Source organism: Arachis duranensis, unplaced genomic scaffold, assembly GCF_000817695.3.
Source record: "Arachis duranensis cultivar V14167 unplaced genomic scaffold, aradu.V14167.gnm2.J7QH unplaced_Scaffold_165934, whole genome shotgun sequence".
In the NCBI taxonomy this organism is placed as follows: domain Eukaryota; kingdom Viridiplantae; phylum Streptophyta; class Magnoliopsida; order Fabales; family Fabaceae; genus Arachis; species Arachis duranensis.
This window is the reverse complement of record NW_026264258.1, coordinates 3,104,666-3,118,525: the sequence shown is the minus strand read 5'-3', so window position 1 is coordinate 3,118,525 and position 13,860 is coordinate 3,104,666. Positions and strand designations below refer to the sequence as shown.

The 13,860-nt window shown below is 32.6% G+C and overlaps 1 protein-coding gene across 1 annotated transcript; it reads right to left on the bottom strand.

The window, feature by feature from the left end:
* Positions 1 to 12,867: 12,867 nt before the first annotated feature.
* On the bottom strand, positions 12,868 to 13,860 carry LOC107478405 (cytosolic sulfotransferase 12-like). The gene has a single exon (XM_016098546.3). It carries the CDS (start codon positions 13,858 to 13,860, stop codon positions 12,868 to 12,870), a length of 993 nt encoding a protein of 330 aa, XP_015954032.1.

Here is a 13,860-nt window from a genome sequence, read left to right as displayed (position 1 = left end):
ATTAAATAAAAATAGAGTTTAATTTTGATGCACTGATAATGTAAAGTATTTTATATAGTCGTACAATTACATCCGTTTTTTTTTTAAATTTATTCGTGCGATCAATATGAAAGATAGTTATTTTTATTAATGTAGTATCACGTAATTAAATACACGTGTAAAATTATTTTACATTGATAATGCATCATAATTAAAGTCATAAAAATAAATGCCTCAACTATAACTTTATCCATTCTCCACCTCTCTAGTTTGTTTTCTTTAACATTTAATTCAATATAAAAATGTAAAAGCAAAATTTAAGAAATGAAATGAAATGAAATAATATCACATTAAAAGTTGATAAAAAAAAGATCATCATCAAAGAAGTTGAGTTTTGAGCAAATTTTAAAGAGAGATCATCCCATTATTTTTTTTATTTTTAAGAATTAAAATTTTATTTCCTTCCAAGTTTCATCTTGTATATAAAACTAAGTATCAAATAAAAGAACGTGTTGAAAAATCATTTATGATATACACCACAAATTTGAATTGAAACAAAGTCAATCATTGAGAGCAGAAGAAATAAATCAAGAAAGTATTTAAGTATATATAAAAAATAATTGTAAAAAAAATTCCAAGGACCTTCTTCTTCCATACATCAAGTCAGTGACATTAAGTATAAGGTCAACTATGTTCACTATATAGACCCCATGTTCTTCTGGTCACTTGTCATATCAAAGGAAAAAAAAAAAAACATTCTCCTACCAAATCTGCAACTATTATTAGCCTCCAAAATGGATCAAAAGAACACTGTAATGGATTCCATGAGAATCAAAATCTAGATAATACTAGATATTCATTTCTTATTTCCTTTTTAGGTCATCAAAGTTTTTGGAAAAGAATAGATTTCCATTTTAAATTTTTTGTATATATATAAACTGGTCCGTTAAGATGGGCCACTACAATAACTAATCGAAATCAATTGAGTTGGGCTTTATATCCACTACCTAACTCATTACAAATCCCCCGTCACCCAATCTTCATATTTATAAACAAAAAACAGTCTTCTATTTTGTTTATTCTATCATGAAAACTCAAGTATAGTTAATTTCATGTAAAGTTGATAACTGAAAATTGTTAGATGAAAATTTAGTCAAATTAGTCAAATTATTTAACTATTTTTAACTATCAATTTCACATGAAATTAACTGTATTTGAATTTTTATCTTATTCTATTTCTATCCTGATTATTCTATTCCCGGACCCGGAGTGATTGATAGTGGAGTAATGGTGGTAAAGTGACGTGGCTGTGGTTGATGGTTGTGAGCGACCGAGCAGAATGAACAAGGAATCTCGATAAGGAGTTAATAGAGTATTTATACAATGTGTATAATGGGCTATTTATTTGGTTCAATATAAGTTAAAAAATAAACATTTAAAATAAAATACTACTAATTTCTCAAATACAATACATTTTTATTATCTAAAATAATCATCCGAATACCAAGGATAATAAACATCTGATATCCTACTGAATCGAACATTCTTATATCTCTATTGTATACATTATACATATACTTCATTGACTCCTTCTTATAATATTTGACTAAATTTCTATAGTAATTTTGTGAATTCATGACTTTTATTAGTTAGGTTTTTTAGATTTAATTGCACTATAATAGTCTTTGATATTAAATTCGGAATATCATAATAGTTTTTGGATTCTTTTTCTGCTTGGTTCAACAAATACATAGATAATCTAACACTCCTATTTGTTACGTGACAAGTTATTTAAAGACAATATTAAAAATAATGAAATTGAAATAAGAATTAGAATGTTAGAATTTAGTAGATGTTAGAATTTATTCTATAAATATTACTTATTCACATTTTTATTATCTTAATTTCTTTTATTTTTTAATATATATTTTTCAAATTTTTCAACTAAAATTTTGCTGATATTTTTTTCTCCAATTGCTACAAATAGCGAAAATTTATGACTTTCCTAATATATTGGGTGGCATCGACTCCATGCATTGCCAATAAAAAATTTATTGAAAGGCATGCAAAGGTATATAAACATACATGAGTGGTTATCGTGAGATACGATTGCAATCATAGTACTTGAGATTTTGACTTCTTCAAAATTTTAGATATAACATGTATTTTTTAGAATTTCTAGTTATCAACGCGTTAAATCGTTCATCAGTATTCGATAATATTCTAAAAGATCGTATTCTAAAGATAAATTATACTATTAATGACAATAATTATGTTATATGATACTATCAATAGTAATTTCTGTTAAAGAAGAGAGTGAGAGACATACTCCTTTAGTCTTTATTTATTGTTTTTGTTTATGATGTAAAAACTTATATAAAACTATTTTTTATAACAGTTAGGCTATACATCCATATAATTTTCCATCCAAGTCTATCCAAATTGGCCCAACACCAAAAAATCCCAATCCCATTAAATGAGCGTGTATTACACGCACCCAAACTCCCGAAACGTTTAACATTCATTCGCGCTTTCATTATGAAACAATGTTCCTTTTTCAATCTCGAAACCGCTACTGAAGTTCAAATCTCTTTCAAAATCTCTCAAAGCTCGTTCCTGTTCTTTGCGAAAACTGCTTCTACTCCAGACTCGCGTCAAGCTTCCAAAAGGAAGAAGAAAAGACAAACAAAATCAAGAAAAGAGACTGTGAAAGGTATGAGAAAAACTACTGTTCATTTAAAATCTCACATTCTCGCGTTTCTCCTATTTGGATTTAAGGTTTTGTGGATTGATTTGCTTTGTTTAGTAGATCGATCTATTCTGATTCCATTTTTTTGCGTAACTAGGACATACAAATAGAAATGTGTTGTTATTTTATGTGATATATAGTATGATTCATTGGAGTTGGTGATTTAGATTCACTTGATTGTTAGTGTGTTCAGTTGAGTTCTTTTGCATGTAGAAATATTTTTCTTGCTGATTGAATGTTTATCACGTTTTATTCAAAACTTGAATGGAGATAGATTCATTGGAGTTGGTGATTTCCATTCACTTGATTGTTATGTGTTCAGTTGAGTTCTTTTGCATGCAGAAATGTTTTTCTTGCTGAATAAATGTTTATCACGTTTTTTTCAAATATGAAATGGGTTCGGTTCATTGGAGTTGGTGATTTTCATTCACTTAATTGTTAAGTGTTCAGTTGTATTCTTTTGCATGCAGAAATATTTTTCTTGATGATTGAATGTTTGTCACGTTTTATTCAAATGTGAATGGAGTTCGGTTCATTGGAGTTGCTGATTTACATTCACTTGATTAAAATATGCATGGTTGTGCTTGTCGGTGTATTGAGTGAAGTATTGACCAAATTTTTTTTAACTTAACAGCAAAAATAAAAAAAAGATGATGATGACAAAAAAGCAGAAGTTGCGCTATAACATAAGCATATATACACATTAAATATATTTATTGATTTTTATTTAAATAAACTCTATTTTATATTATAAATATATCATAACATACTGTTTCAAAATCTTGCAGAAAACTCACGATCTCAGATACTAACCAAAAGCAATAGTGAGGGTGTTCAAGTCAACGAGTCAGGAAAAGAGAGATATTGTCGACGAAATGGGATTCGGTGCGCTGGCACATATCCCGGAAATGAATGTCTCTCACAAGCTCTTGAGAGAATTGCTTGCTTGCTATGATGACTACTATGGATACTTGAACACTCTGCACGGCAAAATATACATAACACCTGCCAAGGTAGCAAATGCACTAGGCATAAACCACGACGGTAATATCCTTTCAACTTGTGCTTATTTCGATTCTTTGATTCCTTTATTTTTGGTTCATTTGGGTACAGAAAATAAAACTAAGTCTTTTTGACTGATTTGTTGCTATTAAAATGTTGTAGGGAATTGTTTTCTTAAGAAAGTTGAGTACGACGGACTTAGTGAGCAAAACAAGCAGATAATCGACAGCTTCAAAAATGCTACATTGGCATCTTTGACAAAGTCTGTCCTTGATATGAGTGTTGAGGGGGAGGAGAACCGTAAGAAGTTCAAAAGCAATTTTGTTGTCTTTGTCCAGAAGTGCTTCTTGCTATCGACGATGGTGAGCACGACCTCCCCGATCCATAAGCTCCCTGCCCTTTGTGTGGACAACATCCAACAATGGGATTGGGAAACTCATGTGCTGAGCTTCTTGAGAAAGGGTATCGAAGCCCGAAAACAGGGAAAGAAACAGTCTGTTGATGACTGTGTGTTTATTTTGATGATGATATATTTCCATGAATCTAAGTTTCCTTGATTGGATGCACTTAAGACTCCCAGGAGACCGTGGGTGGCCCACTAGACACGGAGTCTTCTGCTCGAGTGGATTGCTAAGGAAGTAACTGATACGATGGTAAATTAAAAATAAAATTCCTTGAAAATTCGGTTCAGTTGCTTATAAAATACTCTGCTAACTAAGTAAGTTTGTATTTTAGGGACTTGTGTACAGAGCACAACTAAGGGAGAGAAAGACAGAAGAAAAGAAGATGTCAAAAACAGTTCTTCTGAAGGGGAAAGAAAAGGGAAAACTAAAGAAAGAAAAAAAAAGAAAATTGTTGTTCTTGATTCTTCTTTGGAAGAAAACAGTTTTTCCGAATTCGAATCTGAATTTGAATATGAGAAAACACCGCCAAACAAAACAAGACAAAATAGGCTGGTGAAAAAACAAAAGATTGTTCCGACGGATTCAGAAACCACAAGTGAATCTGAAAACAAAAGCAGTCTGACGGATTCAGAAAGCACAAGGGAATCCGAAAATTAGTATGTTTCGAAAATAACTATTTTTGGTTCATTGCTATGTTTGTTTGATGTTCATTTGGTTTAGTTTTGCTTGTATTTGGTTAAAATTGTTCTTACGTGCTTGTTCTTATGTATCGCAGAGAAGAAGAAGAAATTGAAAAAACAGCGACAAGAAAAAGAGAACAACCACAGGAGGTGGTTAAAAAAACAAAGCAAAAAATGGGAGCTTGTTCCGACAATTCAGAGAGCACAAGTGAATATGAAAACCAATAAGTTTGGGAATTGATTATTTTTGGTTCATTGCTATGATTGTATGATGTTCATCTGGTTTAGTTTTGCTTTTATTTGATGAAAATTGCTTGTGTGTGCTTGTTAAGTAAATTACATCTGTGATATTTGTCTCCAGTATAAATTCAATGTGTTTGTATGTGTTACAGAGAAAAAAAAATAAAAAAATACTGACAATGAAAATAAAACAACCGGAGAGGGTTGCCAAAAAAAAATTCAAGCAAGCTTGTTCTGACAGATTTAGAAAGAAAAACGAAATCTTAAAAGGAGTAAGTTTCTGAAATCATATTTTCGATTCATTGATAGTTTTATTTTAGTTTCATTGATACTCATTTTATGAATTTTCAAAAGTGAACAAGTAAAGGTCAGCACTGCCGAAAGAAGAAGGGAGGCGTCGCAGCTATTAAATGAAAAGAGAGCAAAGAAAAAAAATGATGGAGCTCGAAAAGTAAATATTGCTCCGGATGGCTTTGACTCGATAGAGGCGCAAAATGATTTATCCGAGATGTAAGATTCGGTTTCTTATATCGAGTTCTTTTCCTTTATTTGCTAACTTTTCCTAAAACCTCTTGTAATTCCTCTGAATTTACTGAATAATATTTATTTTTTTGCTTAGACTGCTGACTGTACATTTGGACAACGAACCTTTACAAACTCAAACGAGCTCCACACCGTCTGTAAATGCACCGGCCAACGCCAGGTAAATTCGATTCTTTTCTTGGTTTAAATTCGGTTCATTGGAGTCCAAAAATGAATTTCAGGTGTTTTTATTTCTCTGCTTTTAATCTTGGTTGATGATTTTAATTTGGTATCTTTTTTATTAGGAAAAATATCCCAGAAACTCCGATAAAAGTTTTTAGAAGAAAGAACTCCATCAAAAACAGAGTTTCCAAACTCGAACTGTGTAAGTTGAAATATTCATGTTGGTCTTTAGATTTCGGTAATAATTTTTGTTTAATTAATCACACGGAATCTATGTTTAATTGTCAGTATCACTACACCTAATCCTGAACTCCAAATCATTGCTGTTGGAGGAGAAACTCAGTCTCAACCTCTTGATATGTGAGTTTTTCAATGTGTAGCTTTCGGTTTTTCGGTACCTATTCTAGTAACTCAATATTAACTTCTTGCTTGTTCATCTTTCATAGAGCTCCTATTGCTGTGTCTCTTCCTAGTTCTCTTGTGGAAGAGATAATAAAACATCGAGAGACCTTCACCAATGTCCCTTCCGAGAGCCAAATAGAAGAAGCTTCTGTGAATGAGTAAGTTGTAATTGATTTTTCTAAAAAATTTTATACCGTGTATCTCATAAATTCTTTGCTTATTACGTTAACATTAATGATTTTTCTAAAAACTTTTATACCGTATATCTCATAAATTTTCTTCCTGTAGGTGGTCAATGTCGTGTGTATGATTCTCAATGACAAAAAATCTTGCCAGTTTGAGGAAAAAATTTACTGTGTGCCGACGGATATTCTGGTAAGCCAAATTTTTTATTCCTTAAGTAATTTAGAATTCAGTTCATTTGTGATTTAACTGAGGTTTATTTTTCAGAATTTTATGTTGGGAAACCATGGGGTGAATTACATCGATCCAGATACCAGCAAGGCCTACCGGATCGATATCGATCAATATGCACATTACCGCTATTTTCTTGACAAAAGAAAACTGGCATCGCATCCATTTGTAAGTTGTGATTTCTAAAACTTCTTTGATAATTCTGTCGTTTGCTATCATTTAGACTGAAATATTCTATCATTTTTCCAAACTTCAGTTGTTTGCGTCGATTTGCAACAGAGGACATTGATGGTTGTGGATTGCCGATGTCAAGAAGAAGGTATTCTATGTGCTTGACCCTGTCAATAAAAGAAAGATGAAATACCTTATTCAAGAATTAAACTGAATAAATTTGTTGTAAGTTATTTACATCATACATATTTTGTTGTAAATTATTCAAACATGACTAGAATTGAGTTCATTGGAGTTGGTGATTTACATTCATTTGATTGTTAAGTATTCAATTGAGTTCATTTACATACAGAAATATTTTCCTTGCTGATTGAATGTTTATCACGTTTTATTCAAACATAAATGGAGTTTGGTTTATTGGAGTTGGTGATTTAGATTCACTTGGTTGTTAGGTGTTCAGTTGAGTTCTTTTGCATGCAGAAATATATTTTTTTTGCTGATTGAATGTTTATCACATTTTATTCAATCACTGCTTGTGCCTGATTTTACTTTTTGTATCCTTTTTAGGGATTAGTTGTCTCCCAAATAAGGGTTTACGCTGGGACAGAACCCTTAATAGAGGACAGAGAGAGAGTAGAAGCAGAGTATATCAGGCTCAGCGGTCAATAAACAAAATAAAAATCTTTCTTTGCTATAGTGCTATTTTTAATGTGTTTTATCGTGTATACTATTAATCATATATTTACTTATTTCTTGCTTAGCTATGATTGCGGGATATACGTCATGAAATGGCTGAAAATAATTGATCATCAAAAGATCAAAAAAGGGAAAAGGTATCAATATAAAAATTGGACACAAATAAGTAATTTTTAAATTAATGAAATTCGTTTCATTTCTTATTTCAATTGGGTTCATTTCTTATGTAACTAATTCCTTTAAATTGAATTGTAGGAAGAAATTGATGCCTTCAGGCGCAAATATAGTCCAAACATTATGTTGCACAAAATGAACAAAATCAGAGACCAAGTGATTCGGGCATCTGAAACCATAAGACTCCCAAAGCCATCTGCTGTCCACGCCAGCCCTTTTTGGTAAATTCACATATAGGGATAGAGATAGTAAATAGGTTATAGTTTTTTTGACTGGTTGTAATTAACACTATTTTGTTTAACTAGTTTAAAAAAGCAAACACTGCTTCTTTAATGTATATATGTGAATATTAATGTAAATATTAGTGGAAATTTAATGTTAATGAAAATCTGATGTTATTGTATATATCTATTGAAATTATCTGGCTACTATTTTTTTCTAGGTTCACAGTGAATGAATTCAGGGTATTTATCAAACATTAAGAGCCCCAAAAACACAAATGAACTGAAATTAATAAACAAGATGAACAAAAAAAGTGCATATCACTATAGCAGAAAGCTAATTTGAAAAAATGTATATATCAATATTCAGTTTCAGAAACACCTAAACTCTTTGACATAACAGAATAAAGTGACTATTCAATAAACAATTTCAAAAAGCTAATTTGAAAAAACAAAAAAGTGACTATTCAGTAAAGACTAACATCAATCAGAAATTAACCCTCCTGTAACTTCAATGAACTGAAATTTGCTCATACATGAATAAAAATTTATGTTAATAAAAACTGAAACTCCTGTAATCCTCTCCGGGATAATTCATATCCTGTGCATTGTAAAAGCTGGAGCTTGACTGAATTGCTGATCCACTGTTTAAAAGGTTCAACTGCAAAAGATAAAATAAATTGTATATTAGCAAAATGCACAAACAAATTTTTCTCTAATCGAAAGCAAATCAATGTTACCTCGCTTGGATCTGGCTTTTTCTTTTTCTTTGTGGTGTTTGATGTCTTTTTTTCCAAGTTTGATCCCAGTCTGTTCTTGGGGCGGCCTCTTGTTCTCACACGTGGCGGGCTTTGAAGGTCGTTCACGTCACTCAACGTCGCTTCTTCGTGAGATAACGAATTTTCCCTTTGCTTTTCGCTTGATATTCTTGCATCTCCGCCATGACATTGTCAAAAGCCTAGTGTAGAATTCCGATCAACTCCTCAGACTCTGATGCAAATTCACAAATGTTGTGAGACCGAAAGACCAAATCATCGAATCTCTTGCTTCTCGGCTCCAATAGAGGCTTGTCTTGGCTGCTCTTGATGTGTGTGTGCCTCCTCTTTATGTTCTTGCTCCAGCATTCTAGTATATATTTTGGTGCCACTTTATCTACTCGCTCGAAGCTTAAAACGCTCAGCGAATGGCGGCACAGTATGCCCCTTGACTCGAATAGCAGGCACTGACACTTTACTTCTCGTGATACTGCATCGTAGGTGACGAAAAACTTGTTGAATGTGGAGTTAGAAACCTGTTCTATGACTTTGTATGTCATAAAACCTAAGGTGGAATGCATTAATCTTATGATGCAGCTCACATTTCCTCTGAATTATTGTTGAACTTCCCTGAACTTCTTGTGGGTATACACATGCTGAAATTGAGCCTCTATTGCTGATTTTGTTGCACATGGTATCATGGTGTGAAAATCTACAACATCAAATTCTCTCTCTCTTTGCTCTCTGCTTGCTAGGCAATTATCGTATTGCTTAACAAATTGAATCAAGGAGCTGTTCTGTGTGATGAACTTGTTGAAAAATGCGTGCATGCTCTCGCTCTTTTGTATACTTCTCATCCCAACCCAAAAGTGGTGATCCAGGCAAACTGGAATCCATAAATGGTAATCTTCGTATAGCTCTGTAGAATGAACTGAAAACATGAGCTTATATAAACCGAAAGTTGTGCAAGTTTTAACCAAAAAAGTAATAGCATCAAAATAATTCGAATAAAAAATGTCAATTACCTGAGAGCCACTTATTTCCTCCGACGCCAAACTTTGTGACAAAATCGTTCCAATTTCTGTCGAATGCATCTTTTGTGAACGAGTTCCAAACGACGTGGCTCATCTCTTGTTCAATTTCTTTTTGTTGCTTGTAGCAGTTTAGTTTCCTTGGGATCTTCTTCATGATGTGCCAGATGCACCACCGGTGAATTGTTGTTGGCATGCACATCTCGATGGCCCTTTGCATCGATGCGCATTGGTCGGCAAGAATGCCTTTTGGTGCCTTCCCTCCCATGCAACGGAGCTAACACTCGAATAGTCATTTGAATGATTGGATGTCCTCGTTTTTCATAAGAGCGCATCCGAGAAGTGTCGACTGGCCGTGGTGATTCACGCCTACAAAAGAACTAAAAACCAGATTGTACATGCAAAAATGGACACTGGCATTAGTTGTGAACCGAAATGTGTTACCTGTGTGAACCTAAGACTTAGTTTCGGTGAACCGAATACCTATTTATGTTGTACATGGTATCGAATGAAACCATTTCTCCGGAATACTCGCATGCAGTCCTGCTTCTTACGTTGGCCCATAATGCATTTTTGATAGAGTGATTGCCTTCGAGGTTGAGCTCGAAAAAGAAATTTTGATTCTTCTCTTTCATTCTTAAAAGGCACTTCCCAAATTCTTTGGCATCGTCTTGTTCAGACACATTCCGTACTTTCCTTGTGATGTAATTCCTCACGTCTTTTTCTATAAAACTTAGTTCCCAATGACTGCCCGTTGCTGCTACAAATGATTGGTAAGTTTTGCTCGGTCTGATTCCGGCTTCCTCGTTATTTTCGATGGTGTGACGCACGAACATGCTTAGCTCCCTGTGTTGTTTGAGCATCTCTGCTCGGTTTGGACAGTAGGGGTGTGAATGATTCATAACAAGTTTAGAAATTGTCCAAAGACCGACGTTGGACATAAATCCTGGCTGAACAGCTTATACCAATTGAGGGGTTTGTCTTCAGAGTTGGAGATATCTTGGATTTCCACCTCCCTTCTCTGCTGCATACGATTAGTTGATTCTTAATCTTGTCTCCCTTCTGAGTCGTGTTCCTTATTTTGGTAGAAAAATCGAAAAATTTGGAATAATTTTTGTAGAACTTTCCAGTTTCTTCTAGTGTCTTAAAAGTCATTCCGACCTTTGGGACAAATTGTTAATCCACAACACACCTGGTCTGCAGAATGAACCGAACATATAATTAAATTGAAACCTTTGTATAGTACTAAATGAACGGAACATTGTCCATTATATAAATTCAAATACGAACAAATGTCTGCACAATGTACCGAACATATTATTAGAGGGAAACCATTGTATAGTACTAAATGAACGGAACATTGTGCTTTATATAAATTCAAATTCAAACAACTGTCTGCATAATGAACCGAACATGTTATTAAAGTGAAACTATTGTATAGTACTAAATGAACAGAACATTATTCATTATATAAATTCAAATTCAAACAACTGCCTACATAATAAACCGAGTAATACTCTCTTAACGAAACCAATGCAGAATACTAAATGAACCAAACATTGTATATATATAATCAAATTCAAAAAAATAGAAGAGATTAATTGTTATCCTTCAGAGATTGCATTCCATTCAATTCAATTCAGTTCAATCCAAATTAGAACACATCTGCGTCTAGAATTTAGCAATTACATTCAATTCAATTCAAAATTGAATAATCCAAACCTTGTTCGCTTGATTCAATTAAGAAGAATAATCCAAATCACTCTCATTCAACTCATTTGAAGTTGAATCATTCATTATTTTGATAGCCTATTGAAATCTAAAAATGAAGAAGATAAATCCACATATCAAAGAAGAAAACGAAGAAGAATAGGAAAAAAAACGATGAGCAGCAGAAAAAAAAAGAAGAACAATAAATAGCAAAACAGATAAAAAAAATTACAATTCAAATTGTTAACATTGAAGAATGTTTATGTTAAAGAAGCTTTACGTAATTCTGTTACATTAATAGAAAGGAGAGGAAAATGCACATGTATTTTATATAACTTGAGAGGAGGAAGCGCATTACCTAAAAAATACTTAGATGACTTGATTTGTTTTTTGTATGAACGTAAAACATTATTGTTTATTTTTATAATAAGTGAACAATAAATAAAAATTGTGGTGAATTTTTTATTGGAGTTGTTCTTAATCTCATTTCTTAGAGCCGCCAAATCAGAGTTATTGGAATCAGAAATGATGTCATGACAATTATTGATGCGACGTACCATTGTTGTTGAGAATTAAATTATAGAATTACTTGCATACATAATACTAGAGACATCCACTACAAGGGAAAAATCTTGATTGCTGCCATGCATGTTTAATTTTTCTTTCAAAATATCATCACCAACAACTCTGCTTGTTTTGGCAATATAGTTAATTGCTATTTATGACATTCTGTAAGATCAAGGACAATTTTAGGTGCATTTACATATTCTTGGATATGTATGTCAGCTATCATCAATCAACATGCACGCACAGACTATCATGTAAGATTTCTGAACATAATAAATGAAAAAAACGTTAAAGCAGTGTTTGATCATAAAAACAGGATAAAAAAAATATTGAGGATAAAATATTAAGAATAAAGATATAAAAATTAATATTTTATATTTTAAAAAATTTAAGGAAAAATATTAAATACAAAATATATTAATTTAGTATCTTTGGATACAATATTTTTATCTATATCTTATCTGTTAAACATAATTTAATATCTTTTTGTTTTTATTTCAGTGTCTCATGTCTATAAACAAATCCAGTCTCATGAATAAGAGGAGTTTGTCATAATTGATTTTCGATTTCATTTATTCCCATAAAATATAATGGAATTATATATAACAATTTTTTCAGCACATTTTTCATTTATTTTTGTTAATCTCGTTATATATATATATATCACATTATTTATTTTATTCTATTCTAATCGGTTTAATTTTATTAGTTTTTGACGGGATCGCTAACAACCAAATTTTACACTAAATCAGATTGGTGTGGTGGTCAATTTTCAATTAATTCAATCAAATCCACAGTCGAGTAGTTATCGAAAACAATAATATATTTATATATATATATATAATTCACTTCATCATTTCATGAATTGCATTTTAATTCAAATAAATAAATTAAGATCACATCTCACTTCTCCAAATGGATCGGACAACGAAATTAAATATACAATTAAAAACACTTAATATTATATCTAGAATCTAAATCCATAATGTCCTAGCTTCTTTTCGGTAATCATATCAAGTTTTTCAATCATCTCAATAGTAAGATAATTTTTGAAATCTCCAACTTTGCCACATCGGAAGAAAGCCCTATGTTCTTCACCACTTGTCAACTTTCCTTTCTTATTCACCTCCAAGTTGCTCAAGTTCTTGAAACTACACAGCTTCAAAATATCATCAATGACACCTTCATCTTCCTCCTCTTTTGAAAAGGGGCACCCAACAAACCTAGCAAGCTCTTTCAACACAAAGCTAGGGTTCTTCTTCATCTCTTCATATCTCATCAACATTATCTTCTTTGGTTGATCCAAGCTTTCCTTCCAATACCCTAAAACATGCTCCCAAAAGGGTCCACATATGCTCACCCCATTACAAAATTTCTCCAATGAATCTTCAAGTGAATTGGCACATGTACCTTCCATCTTAAGTTCGTTCGTGAAATGCCACAATGAGATGAATGTGTCTTTAGGATCTCTACAAAGATACACTATTTTACAATCTGAATCGATCACTGGTTTCGGCAACGAAACATAAGGAATATGTGTGGAGAAAAGCCTTGGTGAAGGGATTGAATTTAGATTAGGTACTAAATCCTTATCATTGTATAAATCAAGCTCTAAAAAGGGTACAAGAAAATGAGGGTTTTTAGTGAGCAAAGGGTGGTTTTGGAACATTTTAGGGTATTTGTGGCGGTTAAGCAATGCAAATGTCAATGCCTTAAGCCAAGTGGTACCTGATTTTGGAGTTGTAACAATGAGAATATCTGAGTTAAGAGCATTGAAGTGCTTTTGGCAAGACAATACCCCTTGCAATTGCCTAGTGATATGCCAAAACCCTTGGTATTGGTGTAAGTGGCTTGCAAGCCAACCTTTCTCCATTGGCAAGGTTGCTATCAAATCCTTGCATTCTTGGGACACTTCACTCTCTTGCAAGTATTTAGGCATTATGTTATTGGCTTGGGGCAT

Bases quoted from the DNA above. Each gene is read 5' to 3' on its own strand.
- LOC107478405 (XM_016098546.3), bottom strand. From the start codon at position 13,860: ATGCCCCAAGCCAATAACATAATGCCTAAATACTTGCAAGAGAGTGAA.